Source organism: Lampetra fluviatilis, chromosome 24 (assembly GCF_964198595.1).
Source record: "Lampetra fluviatilis chromosome 24, kcLamFluv1.1, whole genome shotgun sequence".
Lineage (NCBI taxonomy): Eukaryota > Metazoa > Chordata > Hyperoartia > Petromyzontiformes > Petromyzontidae > Lampetra > Lampetra fluviatilis.
Genome location: NC_136298.1, coordinates 12,085,949 through 12,103,371, shown reverse-complemented (window position 1 = coordinate 12,103,371; position 17,423 = coordinate 12,085,949). Strand labels below are relative to the sequence as shown.

Sequence of the window (17,423 nt, the reverse complement as noted above, 5' to 3'; positions counted from 1 at the left end):
CCGTCCACCGCACGAGGCCCACGTAGTGACACAGAAGTGGCCGAGTGCAATGACAAAACGCGACATTGCCGAGTTCAAAGTGCCATCGCCTCTCTGTGCGCCTCGATTAGTTTGGCTAACATGCTTCCAGGGATGGATACATGCCATTTGGGGGGCTGTTTCCAGTCTACCGGTAACCCTATCCCCTGTGTTATGAAATTAACCAAAAAAATTATATCCAGGGTGGTTATGGAAGTGCCCATACCGCTTGGCATGAATTCTGGAATTAACCCACAGGTAAAGAAAAGGGGGAATATCGGATATTTTCGTCTACTTTGTTTACGAATTAAAAGCCAATGTTTCACTCTGAGGACCTGTCGGAAACGTTAGCCTGTGAATGTTTATGTTTTAGGGCGGTGGTTTACGTGTTCGTAACATAAGGATGTGGTATTGAATTTCTTCTGCTATTTTTAGCAAAACAATTGTAGCGGTGTAAGTTTGTTATCTTAGTTGGTCAGTGCTGCTAATTGTTATTTTATTTGGCTCGTGCTGCTAATTTGTGTTACTTTGTGTTTGTTTAATGTGCCTGACTACTGATGAGATCCCAGAAGGTCGAAACCCCTTCCCGGGGTTTGCATGCGTAACAAATTCTGGTGGACAATGCTCTGGACAGCCACTAGATAAGGCTGATGAACTACAACTTAATAATAATTATACCACATGTTTGTATGTAGAGAGACAGAATGTAAGTAGTTCTGCTTAACTTTGATTTTGCTATCCAGGGTGCATTACAATCTGGAGAATAGGGAAACAGTGCAAATAATCACCGTAAACGAATTTTTAATGACTCTGTAACTATATATTGTTTTTACTCTGAATGATTGTTACAATTTGTCTGAGCCAACTTTAATGGCAGGATATATACACATGATTAGCATCGTTTTGTTTTTGCTAGTTTATCCTGTAATGTAGTTATTTTTTTCTGTGATTGCTATTTGGCTGTTTTTTCATCTCTTCTCAAATGTCTAATTGCTTGATTGTTGTGATTTCGTTGTATGTTATTACTGTTGTCATTTTGGTCCTGTTCAGGTCAAATTCAGAACCCAGAGCTCAAGAGAACTAAAAATGTATCACCTGGTTTAACAAAATACATTTCAAACGTATCAATGAATCCATTTGACCTTTGTGCACAATGCAAACAAAAACATCAGCGGCTCCTGATGAAGGGCATTTTAGTCACCGCAAGTATTGTGGTTAATGCAGACGTGATTCCTTACAAAGGGTTTCTGTTTGGTGTTTTAACATTTTAACACCTTTTTTATTGCCACAAAGGGTAAAACTGATTCTTACAAACCACCACCCCCACCCCACCACACCCCCACCATCATCACCCCCGTGCTGATGTAAAAACCAACAATAAGTTAAAATGCGTGGCAGTCCTCGCATTGAAGTCGTCTTGGTAGAGAACACCGCTCTCGTATATATAGAGAGAGATAGAGTGGGGAACTTGTCTTTCTAGACCGTGAGTCGTTCCCAAGATTCCTGCGGGAGGTGGAGACGATTGTCCACCAACCCACCCGCTGCGTTGATTGTCGTCGATTGCTGCTTGGCGGTGGAGGGAGGAAGAGAGAGAGAGGAGGAGGGGGGAGCAAGAGGGAGGAGGAGGCGGAGCAAGGGGGAGGAGGAAGAGGGAGCACGGGGCGGCTTTGTTGTTGTCGCTGCTGCTGCTGCTGCGACCTATAAATAATGGCACGGCCAGGGCCCCCGCTGACAGACGCCGTCGCGTCCGCTGCCAGCCCCGCGGGGAGTCCGCATCAGCCATGAGCGTGGCCAGCAGCAAGGAGCTGGAGGCGGAGAGCGTGAAGGAGGAGGGCGAGTGGAGAGGCGGCGGTGGTGGTGGTGGCGGTGTGGAGAGGCGGCAGAGAGAGAAGTCGAGGCGACGGTTCGCCGCCATCGCGGCCCTCTGCGCACTCCTGCTCATCGGGACCGCGCTCGTTCTCGTGCTGCTGCTGCTGCCTGGTGCGAGATGATGGGGGGGGGGATGATGGTGGGGGGGGATGGTGATGGGAGATGATGGGGGTGGTGATGATGGTGATGGGAGATGATGGTGATGGGAGATGATGGGGGTGGTGATGATGGTGATGGGAGATGATGATGGTGATGATGGTGGTGGGAGATGATGGGGGTGATGATGGGGGTGATGGGAGATGATGATGGTGATGATGGTGGTGGGAGATGATGGGGGTGATGATGGGAGTGATGATGATGGTGATGATGGTGGTGGGAGATGATGGGGGTGATGATGGTGATGATGGTGGTGGGAGATGATGGGAGATGATGAGGGTGATGATGGGGGTGGTGGTGAGGGAAGTGTTGTGCGTTTTATTTTACACCTCTGTGTGTTTTTGGGTAAGGGCCCGACACCATTGGCGTTGTGATGGTGCGTGACCGAGTTTCTCAAACTGTGTCTCTGAACCGGTCCTGGGCCCTCCCCTAGGTCGACTCGGCCTCAAATGAGTACCTGGTGGCGATGTGTAAATGTGTCAGCATCGCCACTTGGGGAGACAAAGGCAGCCGGGCGTGGTGTTGGCCACCCACCCCCTCGTGTGTTAACAACACTCGCCCCTACAGTGTGGTAAAGACTACACATCTTTGTATGAGTGGTGATGTGTGTGTGTCTAACCTCGTGTACAAAGTAACGAGGTCTTTCATGCTTTAGATTAAAGATTGGGCAATGTGTCTTTTTATTATTACACGCTTTCTATTAACTCACTCTGTTGTTGTATCCTCAAATCTTGTAACTCCACCCCACCCTCCCCTCCCCACCTAGCCCTGCACGACGGACGGACACAATAATCCCCTGTGGGCTGGTGGAACCAGTGGGTTCCTTCCAGTATTAACTCACTCTGTCCGTTGTTTTATCCTCAAAGCTTGTAACTCAATTTTAACCCACTTCCCAATGTGGTATCGACTGCAAACTTGGCTTACTTATGTCATACCGATGACAATACTATATTCTATCATTAAAAATGAAAACATATTTTTACATAATTTTTTATATGTTATGTTTCGCCTTGGCTCTAATTGTCCACGCTCAACTCACGCTGGCTGTAAATCACCATGGCAAGCTTCGGGGCCACTTCCTGGAGTCATGAAGTTCTCCCATTACTAGTAGGGTACATTTCATTACGGCGTGTTTAAAAAAAGTATTTTTAAATATTACTTATTTTCTGCCTGAACTGGGCGATGTATAAATAGCTAGATGTGGTGGTTGTGATGTCTTGGACAAGAGAGATGAGGGGGCTTGTGTGTCTGTGATTCTCTGCCATGGATTCCACATCGTGATGTGGACGTGTTTGCTAAACACTGCCACTAGCAGTGTTTAGTTCATCGCATCACGACCTGGGAACGATTCCCTCACCACGACCGACACGAGTGGCGAGCGATATCAGGGCCAGGTCATGAGCCCTCCCCTATGTCGAATCGGCCTTAAATGAGTCGACGGTGATGGGTGTAAAAAGCAAATCGTCAACAACTTGGAAGACAAAGGCGGGTCGGGCATGGTAATGGCCACATCACCCTCAGTCACCCTTGCTAGGAGTACTTGCCCCCAACATGCTCTGACCAGTGCCGGATTAGGCTAGTGCGGGACTTGTACCATATATGGTTATAAAGGGGCCCTAAATGTACAAAAAAACTAATATTAAAACACACATTTTTTACTTGCACAGTAAAGTAATTGTATTTTTTAATTTGCTATACAGCCAGATAATACGACAAATCGCTAACCTTAATCACCCAGTCGTTCATAAGAGTTGAAGGCGGTATAGTACTATAGTAATAGAGCAAGTGCAGAATCACTGAACCGGAATTGATAGCTTGAAAGCATTGAGCGCGGGGCCCTTGATAGTGAGGGGCCCGTAGCATATGTAGCTACTTTTGCTACTGCTGCTAGGTCTGTCCCGTGGCCTCCTGCCAGCGGACGTTCAACACTTTCACGTGGCCTTAACATGCACATAGCCTGGCACAAGTGCTGTGGTGACGTCACCGCCACCTATTGGCGAATGGCGGTCGTTGTTGGCTCCCAATTGGCCCTCACGTGTTTTAGAACGGAGAAGACGGGCAGTGTGTGTTTGGTCTATGCTCATTACCCAGAGCCCCTAATCCAGAAGTGGATTAACAAAACCAAAGAATCGATTGTAATGTGCGCGTGTGTGTTTTAACGTGAGTTATAAAGCAGTGCCATCTAAAACTTTTCACTTGAAAGATAGGGCTGTGAGATTATGTATTAGTCTGGTCTTGGTTATATAGCATGGACGGATGTGGTGTTGTAGACAAAGATATAGGCAATCTGTGCCTATGATTTGGTGATAAAGTGCTGGACTATGATGTTTTAGAAGTTATATGACGATACTACGATATCGTACAATATAGGATCGATGATAATCGCATCCATTTTTCTAAATATTGGTATGTGGAGGTCATCGTCGCCTGTGATATTTGTCTTAAATATGTTATTCCCTTACAAAATATTTATCAAGTGAACAATTTAATTAGTAAATAAATAGCTATTATCCACTAAATTAATGCTTTGGAAAATGTTTTCCGGAGTAATTGATGGCATGGCGATAATATCACGACCCTAATTTTCGTAGTTAAATTTTTTTATGTAACTAACAGCATGTGTGTTAGTGGATTGTAATTCGAAAAATCTCATGTTGGGTGAATTGCAGTTAAAATTACTTTGGAGTTATTTTGTTAATTAATGCTGGAAGTTCAGCAAAGCGCAAATAAAATAAAACGAAAAGGTGAAATACATTTACAACGATATTTTGAAAATCGACATATTTTCATTTTCTGAAAAATTAACTTGGTGACACCCCAAGTATTAAATACGAGAGATAGGGTGGCAGTGTGTTTGCGCCTGTTTCTGTCTGACAGGTATCTGACAGAGGTTATAAAGTGATGTTTTAAACTAGAGATGAAACGGTTTGTGTGTCTGAGCTGGGTTATTTATAAAACTCTGGAGTCTCGTTTTTTTATGCGAGAGAAATGGGGTTGTGTGTGTATTTTTTCCGAGATATAAAGCATTGAGGTGTGTTGTTTTACCCTAGACAGATATTAATGTTTGCGTGTGTAGTGGCCTTGCTTGAAGCGTACATGTTTTGTTATGTACCAAAAGTTGTATTCCTGTATGTACCACTTTGAATGTGTTCTATTGCAGTTTCACAACACTCTTTAACTATTCGTGAAATACTGAAAAAACCTATCTCCATGTGTGGATCATGTAATCATTGTATTATAGCACTATATATAGAATACAGAGTGATCCATTGATATATTTCTCTCAAATAATTTGCAGAAATAGTATAAAAAACGTTATTAATTCAAAGCGTCAACAGGTCTCTCAATGGGACATCTTAAACGTTTAACACTCTTCATTCAGTACGTAATTGATCATGCTTGACGATCCACAATTGAATCCTGAGCCTATTTTTTTTTTAGCTCTTTCCGAAGAAAATTAAAATCAGGAACACATTTTGGTGACAAACTAAGCCCATGCGATCTTCAAATACTCAAAAAGCCATATTCATGGAATAAATTTGCGGCGGTGCCTACGTGACTAATGGCTGGCATTGTTTGTGACGAGAAAGGCAAACTTAATATGGTGCGGGTTTTTGCGTGCAATCATTGGTGACCAGCTGCACATGTTAACTTGGCACACTTGAGAACCAAGTTTAATCGCCCAGATTCGTATCTGTTGTCTCAGAGGTGTTGGCTGCATGCTTTGACGTAGTTCGTATCCAATATGACCACCAGGCTACCCTTATCTCTTGTTTCATTTATCTCAGTTGGCTGGCAGGGTGATGCTTTGCTTCGAGACCTTAACTGACATCTATTGAGTTCAAATCTGAGTCCAGGGTCATTTCAGTCTGTTGTTCCTACAGGATTTGATACAAAGATTGGATAAGATGAGAAGTCAGCATTGATTACCCTATGGATGGACTGGTCCCTGCAATGCAAATGTGGAATTTATACTATTTGTTAAGGTCTGCCAAAGAAAATTAACATTGTCCCATGTTTGCATTGGCAGGAAGATTCTGTTTTTTTAAACACAATTTCGAATTCCTGTATTATTTAAATATTTGTAAACTAAACAAGCATGCAATTTTCCTGCTTCTGGTCCCAAGAGGCCAAAGTGGCATGCTCACAGAAACAAGTTTAAAGTACATTTTCTGTAAACAGGTGAGAGCTGGCTGACCAAACTGGCTAAAGAAAAACGAGAAAACATCTTATGCCAATGAAACAAATATAATTCAGAACAAAATCCACTGTGACAGGCCCTAACACCTGCACGGTTGGTGTTGCCTTAGTAGAGCAAAAGCATCCAGATTCTATGGAAAAGCAAACACTCTGAATACAGTATTATTTTTTGGAAATCTCAATTATTCAAATGTAAGAAAAAAGTCAGTGGGTTTGGTCCACACACTTTGCTAGAATAGACGATGGCCCATCGTCAAGAATAATAACGGAGTGGCAGCGAAGGAATGGAATGCATGCGAGAGGACGTCCACTGAGCAATGAAATCAGTCCTTCTGCAGGTTCTGGATTGATTGTTACAACGCAGGATTGTGAAAGGTGGCAGTGACTTAGGGAGCTCTTCATCCAGCAGTGGATTGACCATAGCTGATGTTGATTATACAAAAAACTATAAAATCTTGGATCGAATGTTTGCTCCAAATTATAGCAATGTATTGAATCCAGGAGTGGAGAGTATTTATGTCAAACGGACATACTAAAACGAATGACTTCTCTTCCAGATAAACCACGGTTCGATTCAGGCGGAGACATGCTGGACTACTTGGTCGAGCGGGGTGTTCTGCAGACACGCGATGGCCTCTATGTGGGATGGGCACATGCTGCCAACAACAAAGAAGAAATGAACGCTGCGCTCGGCAACAGTGAGGATTCTTCACTTTCACCTTTGTTTACACGCTTTTTATTAACTCACTCTGTTGTTGTATCCTCAAATCTTGTAACATATTTTTTACCCACTTCCCAATGTGGTATCGACTGCAAACTTGGTATACTTATGTCATACTGATGACAATACTATATTCTATCATAATTATTTTTTTTTAAACATTCTTCTTTTATGTTATGTTTCGGCTCAACTGATGTTGGCTATAAATCACCACGGTCCCTTACATTATGGCAAGCTTCGAGGCCACTTCCTGGAGTCGTGGAGTTCTTCCATTACTAGTACGGTATATTTCATTAAAGCGTGTTTAAATTTTTTGTTGTTTAAAATATTACTTATTTTTCCTTCAAACTGCACAACCGAGCCGTGGCGGGCCAGCCTGGCACGGCTAATGAGGCACCGGATTTGAATCCCTGTAAACACGAGATGTTGTAGTCGTCGCACGCTCAGGTGTACCGACCGCCGCACGGTATGACGACAATGACACAGCGTATGACAAAAATGATTAACCCCGTCCTGGCCCTGTTTGGCCCAGAGCCAGATGATGATGATTTGCAATTTCTTGGCTTGGCAAATAAGCAGTGGAAAAGCACCCGTGCTGTGAGGGTCACAAGCTGGCGTGGCTCCGATGTGCTGGTGGGCGAGGGGCACTGGCTTGCCTCGCCAGCTACTCTTGGCCTTGACGTAAAGGCCCCGGGCCTGGACCTCAGCCTCGGTCTCCCTCCTGGGTCACGGTGGTGACGTTGGACCGGTTTACCAGCAGATAAAAACTGACCGCATGTGCATCAGTGGATAGAGTTTGCTTACTATTGGCAAACTTTGCACCGTTTTCGACACGTGGATTTGGGTCGGTTTGGTTGCCAGGTGAAACATTACAGTTATATGTCCCACAGTATAGTGAGAAATCAAAGGGCTTGTTTTGGTGAAACAACTGGTATCTGCAATATCCTAGTCGGTAAAGTTCAAACTCTTAGGGGATAAAGAAACATTGATAAGATAAAGAATATGATAAGGCAAAGTTCAGATCTAATCATTATTTTACCACTTGGGGTGTGTACTCGCATATCCATCGAGCTTCTCGTATCCACACATCGTACACAGGCGTCCTGTTTTTGGACACTGACCAGTAGTGTGTTCGCTGTAGATTTGGTTAGTCCACGATGCTATGAAAGCCCCCCGCCAGGTGTTTTTTTGATGTTGGTGCATTATTTGTGGCCTAAGTTGTGAGTTGCAGAGGGCAGTGCAGCAGAATCCGTTTTAGTGCTCTGTGCGTGCTATGCTCACCCGTCTAACTGGTTGTTTTCCCCAACCCACACTGGTCAGCGTGGGTAAGTGTGGTCCGTTAAACCCCACGACCCGCACCACGTGGAGAGGCCCTCATCCAGCAGTGGATTGTCAAAAGGGCTGCACACGTGTGTTGTAAAATTGTGCCCTGGCATTTATATGTGACCACCTACTGCTGAACAAAACTCCAGCTCAGCATTGCCGTCTTTATTGCCTCTCACTGATAATAAGAGCAGTAGCTTTGACTGCATCTCTGTGCAGGGTTTTCCCTGGCACAGTATTATCTCAAGCGACATTTCTCTTTGAGTTGAACAGGCCCATTCAGTATCCAACTATCTCCAAGATAACGCTGCCCTTGTGTAATGGTTAACGCAGTGGAGCCGAGCGGTTGCCGGCACGAATTCGATTCCCAGGCAGGGCCAACATTGCTGGTGAATAATCGGAACCGGTTCTAGCTCCCACTGCCTTCACCAACCCTCGCTTACCAACGTGATGAAGTATAGCTCAACACCCCCAGTAATGGACACGGCGGGGGGGGGGGGGTGTAGAGGCCTTCATCCAGGTGTGGATTGATAAATGCCTGTGAATTATTTTACAATATGCATGGAAAGTTTTTTTGTTGTGCAGTAGCACACTACGTATTTTACTCGATTTGGATGACACGCCAATCATCACCCCTACTGCCAGCCTAATGTCCGTTTGCATGCCAGATTCTGGAGTTACCTTGTACCCACAGGGACAGTTGCCATTGGGGGTGCCCTTTTAAATTCTTTGACATGAGATGTGATGCAAGTTGCACGTCGTGTGTAGAGTGTCCTGAGATACCGCCGGTGTAAAGGGCGCTCAAACAAAAACAAATAATTCCTTCAATTAACTTCCTTGCCCTGGCCGTGTCGCTGTTTTGCACCACATCCGCGCGTGCGCCCCTAGGAGAGGTGATGGTGCTGGAGGCAGACGTGAACATTGAAGGATTGGGCACGGCCAGTGAGACCGGGCGACCCATCATGGCGCATCCACCCGACGTCACGAGCGACAACAGCCTCTCCGACTGGCTCTCCGCCGTGCTGAAGAGCAATAAGGGTAGGAGCCGCTCGTGTGGTATTTGGGGCGCTGGCATGGCCCGGCGGTAGCGCATCCGTGGTTCGAATCCAGCTGACCGCCCTGGTTATCGCTGCGGGTGTATTAGCCTTAGAAGTGCGTGCCCTCCGTTTCGCAGTGGATATTAAAGATCCCCGAAACGAATCGGCCATCTTGTGCCAGCGTCACGATCCAATTTTGCCAAATTTGAAAAATAATCCCCACGTTACTGAGTTGAGATTACACATAGTAACATCGCCTACTGCAGACTGTCTGTTAAACGTTGCACCTTTATTTAAGATAGCTTTGCGCTGAGGATGGCGTGAATGCCATATGTACTAGATTATTATTGGAGACTCCTTTAATGATGCGCAGTCAATACAATACAATGTAAAGGCATCTATCGTCTTAGTGCGACTACATCTTAAGACGCTGTACAGAAAAAGTAGGCATATTTATTTCTAGAGGCAGTCAGGCAGATGTAAAAAGCAAGGTCTGGAGCCTGAACTTGAACGGGCAGGAAGTCGACAGCACAGATGGCAGGGAGGAGCTTTCCAGAATGTTTTATATATTTGTCAATAAAAGTGTCCTTTTAAATTTCGTGGTAGCAAAGCGACATGCTAATTTATATTGGTGCCTCCATTATTGTAGGTCTTCAGTACAATATAGATGTGTCCCCCTATTATCAGCGGGGGTTCTTTCACCCTACTTGCCATACTTCACCACACAAGTAATTTCGTGTTGGTGGAAGTTGGAAACATAGGAATGGGAGAGTGTCTGTAAGCATCCTTGGTCTTCGGGAGGACAAGATCTTAACATCACAACATTAGCATGAGACCATCATTCGTTAAGAGTGCCTCTGTGTTTAATTCCATAACGTTTCTCTCAATGGACCATCACAAGGCTTTAAGTGTCATGTGCAAGTGAAGGTGTTTTCTACAACTCCAGGCAATGTTTAACCATATCCGACGTGTATGTCTTATGGTTGTTCAGGAATTAAACTGGACTTTAAGAGCCTCAAGGCGTTGGGGCCTTCGTTGGACATCCTGCTCGAGCGGGTAGCTCGGGCGCCCCTTGACCGCCCGATCTGGCTCAACGCAGATATCATCCGGGGGCCCAACGTCCCGGCATTCGTCGATCCCATCGACGCCACGGGGTGAGTAGCAGTGCCACGGCCACGCAGAGCTCCAATCGCCCGTTTCGCCAGTTACGATGCCCGTAGGGTTGCCACCAAATATGCACTCGATTGATGATCCAGCACTCACTGATTCACTCAAGTCAATCGCTCACCGGTGGCCAGTCTCCTCCTTATCACTCTCCTGTTGCTACTACCCTGGTTAACGGTCGCCGTGAACTTCACTCGTTAATTTCTCCACCCGTTCCACGAGGCTGACTGTTTTGTCTCATCCACATGGTGATCACTCGCCACACTGCAGCTCACAACAACCTTTAGTTCTGCTTCTTCCCTCGCACTGCTGCATTTCGGAATTCCCTCCTCCCATGGTCTCTTCTAATAATAATAACCTTTTTCGATTTAAAGCTTTCGTGACTGCAGGGATTCATCTTCTTGGTTCTTTCGGTAAAGTCACGTAGAAGGGAAATAATAAAAGAATAAAACGAAAACATAATAAAATAAAAATTATCACGACGTTTCGGCCACAACACAAGCAGCCGTCCTCAGGTGGAGAAACAGAGCTGTCGGAAAGACAGCGTCCGAAATAATAACCTTGCTCAATTACACAAGCTTACGTGTTAAACTAACCTTGGCCAATTACACCGCATCTATTACAACTTTGATAGGGCTCCTGGTTACTGTCCCCAACTTGTTTTGCGCCTTTCGGCCTGTGCTCACAAACTGTGTGTCTCACAACTTTGTAATTGAATTAATAACGTTCTGTTTATGTTTGGTCATTCGGTTAAGTCACGTAGATAGGTTAAACGAAAATAACAAAAAACTACGACTTTTCGATCGCAACACAAGCGGTCGTTATCAGGAGGAAAAAGATGACAATCGCTTGTGTTGTGATCGAAACCTCATAGTTTTTTGTTATTTTCCCTTTAGCTTCGCAACATAAAACCTCCGCTATTGGTAGCATGCCAATCGGTGTCGTAAACCTCCTGAGCCTCGGCCTCCTCATTCGTTCTCGGCCGTGAGATGTGGATGGGCTTCACATTGCTCATGTTGGGAACCACTGCGAAAAATCTAAAGGGAGGCATGAAACACATCTTCTGCACATGAGCTAAAGCCATTGCCCAACGCCATGCGAAAAAGAGTCGGCCCCGTGTGCCCCCGTCACGATCCAAGTTTGCCGTTTTTAAAGAGTGCTTGCAAATTGCTTAATTGGGTAAAACTATTAAAGCACCATTGCCCCCTACTGGCAGAAAACACTCATCTGTGAAACATAGCACCTCCGATTAGCATGATTGTCCGAAAGAAGTTCAACACACGTATACAGCGCATTTTCATTTAAAGAATGACACCGAGACCAAACGTAGTCTGGTATTATTACCATGAAGATGAGCTGGTAATTTCAGAACACTTGCACCTCAGGGTACAGCTGGGGCTAGAGCTTCAGAAGCACTGGGCTGTTAGACCACTCCGCCATTTTTATGACCATGGCCCAAACACAAGTCTGACTCCTTGGCACAGGTCTGACCCCATGTTGCTCTCACTCTTTTGGTATCGCGCTCCCGCAGGTTTCTGTCGCTGATCACGGAACGCTTCCCCAACGTGACGCTGTCGCCCGGCTGGCTGGTGGCGTTTGTTCCGGCGCTGGGCCTGAATGCGACGTACACGGCGGCGATGGTGCGCGACATGCACGGGCTGGTGGCGGCGCTGCCCCAGCGCGTCACGTTCCCCGTGCGGGCACCGCTGCTGCGTCGCGCCTGGACGCACTTCCGCTGGCTGCTCGACCAGAGCGACAGGTCAAAAGTCTAAAAGTTATTTCCTGCTTACTGCCCTCAATGCCAAATTCGCAAGCTGTTTGTGTTTATTGAACAACGGTCGCTCGGATTACCACAGTTGCATGATTTTTAAATAAAGGGATTTGAGTTGGTGGTCTCATACCAGTCACCAATGAATGACGGCATAGAAATCCATGTCATTAAAATTTATTTTGTGCAGTTAATTTGGCTAAATTTTAGCTCCGATAATGAACATATCACGTTGACTGCCATGTGACGAACATTGCTCTCGTGGGCAGAGCAGATGGGAAGTGCTGCCCCTTCTACTACGTGGACCAAAGTGAACTCGAAGGTAGCTGCGGTATCCGATTCCGTCTCAAACGTTGATGATTGTGTTGTGGGTGGGGTGCGTCCAGGTTCTCGCTCACGCTGTGGCAGGGCAAGTCGGATGTCATTGCGCTGGAAGACATGTTGTTTGTTCGTGACGGCACTGACCCCACTGAGGTCTACTATGACATCTACGATCCGCTGCTCTCCGAACTGCGCGACGCTGACAGTGAGTAAAGTAACATTCGCAGAGGCTGTCGGCGAATTAACAGAAAGTCCCACCCAAAGAACAACGCTTTGTCCTTTTTATAGAGGCTGTCTATTGCGGGTTTTAAGCATATGTCATATAGTTGTTAAATAGCTTTTGTGTGTTATTGATAATCGCGTGAAAATAACGCAATAGACATTGATTATCGATTTGTGGCACGTATTGAAATGTGTTTGTGTAAAGAAGGCTGCTAAATTGGGTGCAGGAAAATTTTAGAGTAGAAAAAAGGTCATGAACAACAAGCAGCAGTTTGAGTTATCTGTCAGAGGGACACAAATGGAGAACACAGCAGGCGTGTGTACCTAGGATGGCGAGTGAAGGCGTGGTTGTCCTCCTCCATGTGCTGTTATTCCTTCTCCTTTGTTCAGAGAACGCTGAACGGCCCAAGCTGTTCCACACGGCGGTGAGTCTACTGCGCTATTTTGGCACGCGCGATGGGCTGGATGTCCTGTGGCACCAGGAGCCCAGCTCTCTGGGTGAGTGGCACTCAGGGTTGGGTTGACTTACCACGTGCTTTTACTCACTGGTGCCATCTGTAGAATTTTTCTCCAGGTTACGGGTCAAGGTTCTTTTGGACCAAATAGGAGCACATGGGCTAGCACAATGTTCAGTTTGTTGTCCTTCCCCCGCACCTCCGATTAGCACGGTTGGCTACGTATGTATGTTGAACTTCTTTTGCACCGTACGTAAGACGTTCAACATACATACACATCAATGCGTATCGCACGGTCACGCACAGCTTGGTTTCTACCCACAGTCGTACTAAAGAGCCCCTTACTACCATGGGCAGAACAAGAGAAAGAAACAGCCTTTAACGCTTTGAGCATGACGTTTGAGAAGCCTGGTGTGGTGACACGGTTGTTCTGACTTCCTGGTATTTTAATTCTGATCATGTCCTGGTGAGATTTGACGAAGTTTCAACTGGAATTGTCGCATCTGCTATATTTGTTTGTTAGAATTGTTCTGCAACTCCCCGGTGAGATGAATCGGCGACAATAATTGTTGCATTAAACGCTCGTACACGTGTTTAGCTGCACGAGGTGGTGGAAGCTCGTTACGGCACGAATTTGGCTAGATCATTACTTGGCCGAGGCCAAAAATCTATGAATAAAATGAGGGTCACCGGTTGAACAATTTGACTTGTGTCACGGTTCTTTTCTGAGCGGGCTCTGCCCTCTGTGGTGCTGGCGATGCGTGTCCCGTCGTGTGTCCCCACCCACACAGGTCGTGGCACGGGTGGCATGCTGGTGCTGAACGTGCTGCTCGGCCCTGGCGATGCCGGTGGCGACCGTGCCACGGCCGTGCCCCGGGCTGTGTTTGGCAGCGCCAACAGCAACGCGGATTCGGCAGCAGCTCCGATAACCCTGAGCGGCTACCTGGACTACATTGACACTTTGGTATGAGTCTCAAGGATCGTTTTTCTAGAGGTGCCTGCCACAGAGTGTTTGGCAAGTGATTTGTAATTTATTCTTTAGGTTGGGCTACGTCACGATCTGGCGAAATGTATGTCCTTAAGAACCCTGCACAACTCGACACAGCCAAACGAATTGATTGTCACGTGTACAAGCATTTCACGCCCCATTTGCTATCGTTTCAGCTCCGGAATAAGCTGAAGAACATCTCTCACAACCAAATTTGGAACCGATTTCCATTCCGAACTAACTTCAGTTCCTGTAACCGCACCGGAGAGCTGTAACCCGCACCACCTCGAAAGTCCCCGCAGTCGTACCGAAGAATCCATGCTCTTGCCCACGACTTGACGATTTTGTACGTTGTCTCTTGTTTTGTCCTCCGACCTACAAAATCCTCGTCACGCAGGCTGCCGGCTCTCAAAAAACTGCCCTCTTCCTGCGGATCCTGAGCCGCGACGCCCTGCGTCCCACGCTTCAGGTGCTGCGCGACCGCGCTCGCCCGCTCGCCCGCCCCGTCTGGCTCTCGGCTACCGTCGCTCCCGGCGGCGGCGGCGGTGCCGCGGGCGTTCTCGGCGCCACCGAGCTGCTGAGCGCCGTCGCGGATATTTTTCCCGACGTGACTCTCGCGCCGGCCTGGCCCGAGGCGGACGTGGCGGCGACTTCGGCGGTCGTCGGCGGTGGCGGACAGCGATACGGCGAGGCGTCGCTTGCGGCTATGCGGGACGCGTTTGCCGAGGTCACGCAGCCGGTGTCCTATCAGCTGGATGCGGCGGGGGGGGAGCTGGCCCGCGGCGGTTACCGCCTGGCGAGGTCGTTGCTGCTGGATGGCACGCCGACCCGCTCGGTCACGATCAGCGTGCCGAGCTACGAGGAAGCGTTCGAGGTCCTCACCAAGGTCCGCAATCATTTCCCGGCCAGCGCCGTGTTTTACAACGTGTCGCCGGACACGCACAACAAGTTTGCGATCAGTGTCTTCTCGTCGTAGGTTTAAAAGGCGGAGGGTTGTGCACAGGTCGGCTACTGTTTTGCACCAAACTTGCTATGCATTGCTGTAGATGCTGTAGAGCATTATGGGTAAGGGCACTTATGAGGAGATGTAAGTTCCGTGTTTCCACATGTTAAAATATTTTTGAGTGCCATTCGCTTATCTTACACCGAGCATTACGCTGTCAAGAAAGGAACCGCCACTGATACCTAATTTATACCTGAGCATGGGGCTGCCAAAGACCTGCATTCATTGCAAGGACAAAATGTTTATTTTTTTATCGGATGTAACAAATCGATGGTCTTGTCTGTCACCAATGAATGGGCCAATGAATGCAGGCTAAATAAAAACCAACGTATCAATTCGGTTTTGCACTTGATTTGGCCAAATTTCAGGTCTGAGAATTAACAATAATAATAATACAGGTCTGACAGTTGGGCAACACAATCTCATAGCAGAGTTCGTGGGGAATGTGTGCCCCCTACTGTGTGAAGGGTAAACAATCCCCCTTCTCCAGAGAAGTCATGTGACAGATGTCTTCCATGGACCGTTGTGATACTGCTCTGAGATTTCTTTATATAAAGAGTAGGAGGATGCTCGATCTGTGTCCAGCCTTTGAACTGCAGTATTCTCTGGATTATAGGGTGCACTTTTCCCCCTCTGTTTTACAACACAAGTTGGTTGATGCATCTTATAATCCAGTAGGTGTGTGCGTATGTGCGCGAGAGAACAGATTTGCATAACACTACTGATATCATCGGGTAAAAGTTTACTTTCCAGAGCCTCTTATAATCCAGATAATACGGTAGAAATTCCCAACGTGCCGTTTTGGTTGTCGGTGCTGCCACACAGCATCATGGGTCCCCTATCAACGGGTCTTCCCATGAGCATCTGCTCGACTATGCAAATATTATTGAAAGTAAAAAAGGAAAACTTTTAGTAAACTTGCAACAATTACAACTCTCTGTTGGTTTATAAAATGTAAAAATACCTGGTGGGCGATTTTGTAAAAAAAAACTATAGATTTGCTGGATAAAATGTTTATTTGGATGTACTTTTTGCACTTTTATATTGGCAAAAGTATTTCTAAACATTTTGTAAACGTTTAAAAGCTGTATCCGAATACAGTACACTGTTAATTTGGACGTTATTTCCTTTACTGATGTAGTTCATGTATTGCATACTGTATTGGTATTAACATGAATAAAATCTGCACGTGATATGTAACGGACAAACATGAGAAAGTCATATATAATGTTATAATACAACAGCACAGAGACAAACACACATGCATTCAAACCTGTGCAGCATATTGGACTTGTATATACTATTAAATTAATCGGAACATGCCGATATTGCCACATTGGCACAGCCAACGTAAGTGCATGGATGGCTGTGACCACTGTTGTTATAACAGCCTGATGTGCCTCACCCCGTTGGTGGGCAGCAGAGGGCAGTGTAGCTAAATCCATCATTGTACAAGGTTTTCATTGCTCTGCGGGGTTGGTTTGTACAATTCCGCGTATATGCCGCTAACATTTCTTCCCCCAAATCGCTTCGTGCGGTTTGAATTCACGAATATGCGGCTTCAGACGGTCGAATGTGGGACAGCATTGTGTGGTGTACTGTGGGCGCTCCTCGGCGGGCAGCTGTCTCGCGCAGTGCATTGTGGGTAGGTTGACTGCTCCGTGCTACTGCAATTTCGCTTTGCGTGCCCCCTGTTTTTGGAACCCATCTAGCGCATAAAGGCGAGACAAACCTGCATTGTACATCTGTAATAAACCTTGAGACGGCTTCCGGAATCAGTCCTTTTTATTTTCAACTTCCACAGTTACACTTTACACACACTCCCCGTTGCTGGCAGACAACGGAGAGAGGGCAGACTTCTCGCCAAGTCCCCACCGCGCACGTGGCACCCAGAGCCCCGTACGCGCGTGACTCTTCCTCTTGTCGTTCCCAAGTCTGCTCACGACTGTCCTCTCTCCCTCTCTCTTAATCCCTTCGTCACGTGGTACCCCCCAGCCAATCATCTATAGACAGCGTTGACCGTTCCCGATGATTCCCTGTCAATCCCGGGACCACGCCTCTGATCCGGCTCCCCATTAGCTGAGGCCCCGATTGGCTAGGCCAACCACCCCTGCTAACACGCCGCGATCACGCCGAGGCCATGCTCCCTGGCTCATCCCTTATTGGATACAAAGCAGG

At 46.7% G+C, this 17,423-nt stretch overlaps 1 protein-coding gene across 2 annotated transcripts; it reads left to right on the top strand.

Annotated features, from left to right (window-relative positions):
* The first annotated feature begins 1,651 nt into the window (after positions 1-1,651).
* FAM151A (family with sequence similarity 151 member A) lies at positions 1,652-17,013 on the top strand. Of its 2 annotated transcripts, XM_078867732.1 has the most exons (9): positions 1,653-1,998; positions 6,801-6,941; positions 9,176-9,325; positions 10,316-10,478; positions 12,020-12,247; positions 12,643-12,782; positions 13,190-13,297; positions 14,046-14,218; positions 14,640-17,013. In XM_078867732.1, exons 1-9 carry the CDS (start codon positions 1,800-1,802, stop codon positions 15,216-15,218), a joined length of 1,881 nt encoding a protein of 626 aa, XP_078723858.1. In that variant the 5' UTR covers positions 1,653-1,799; the 3' UTR covers positions 15,219-17,013. The 2 variants fall into 2 exon arrangements, with proteins under 2 accessions (XP_078723859.1, XP_078723858.1); XM_078867733.1 differs by lacking the exon at positions 13,190-13,297 and having other exon boundaries at positions 1,652-1,998.
* Positions 17,014-17,423: the final 410 nt, after the last annotated feature.

Coding starts and splice junctions, on each gene's coding strand:
- FAM151A (XM_078867732.1), top strand. CDS start 1,800: ATGAGCGTGGCCAGCAGCAAGGAGCTGGAGGCGGAGAGCGTGAAGGAG. Junction 1,999..6,800: donor CGTGCTGCTGCTGCTGCCTG/GTGCGAGATGAT, acceptor CTTCTCTTCCAG/ATAAACCACGGTTCGATTCA. Junction 10,479..12,019: donor GATCCCATCGACGCCACGGG/GTGAGTAGCAGT, acceptor GCGCTCCCGCAG/GTTTCTGTCGCTGATCACGG.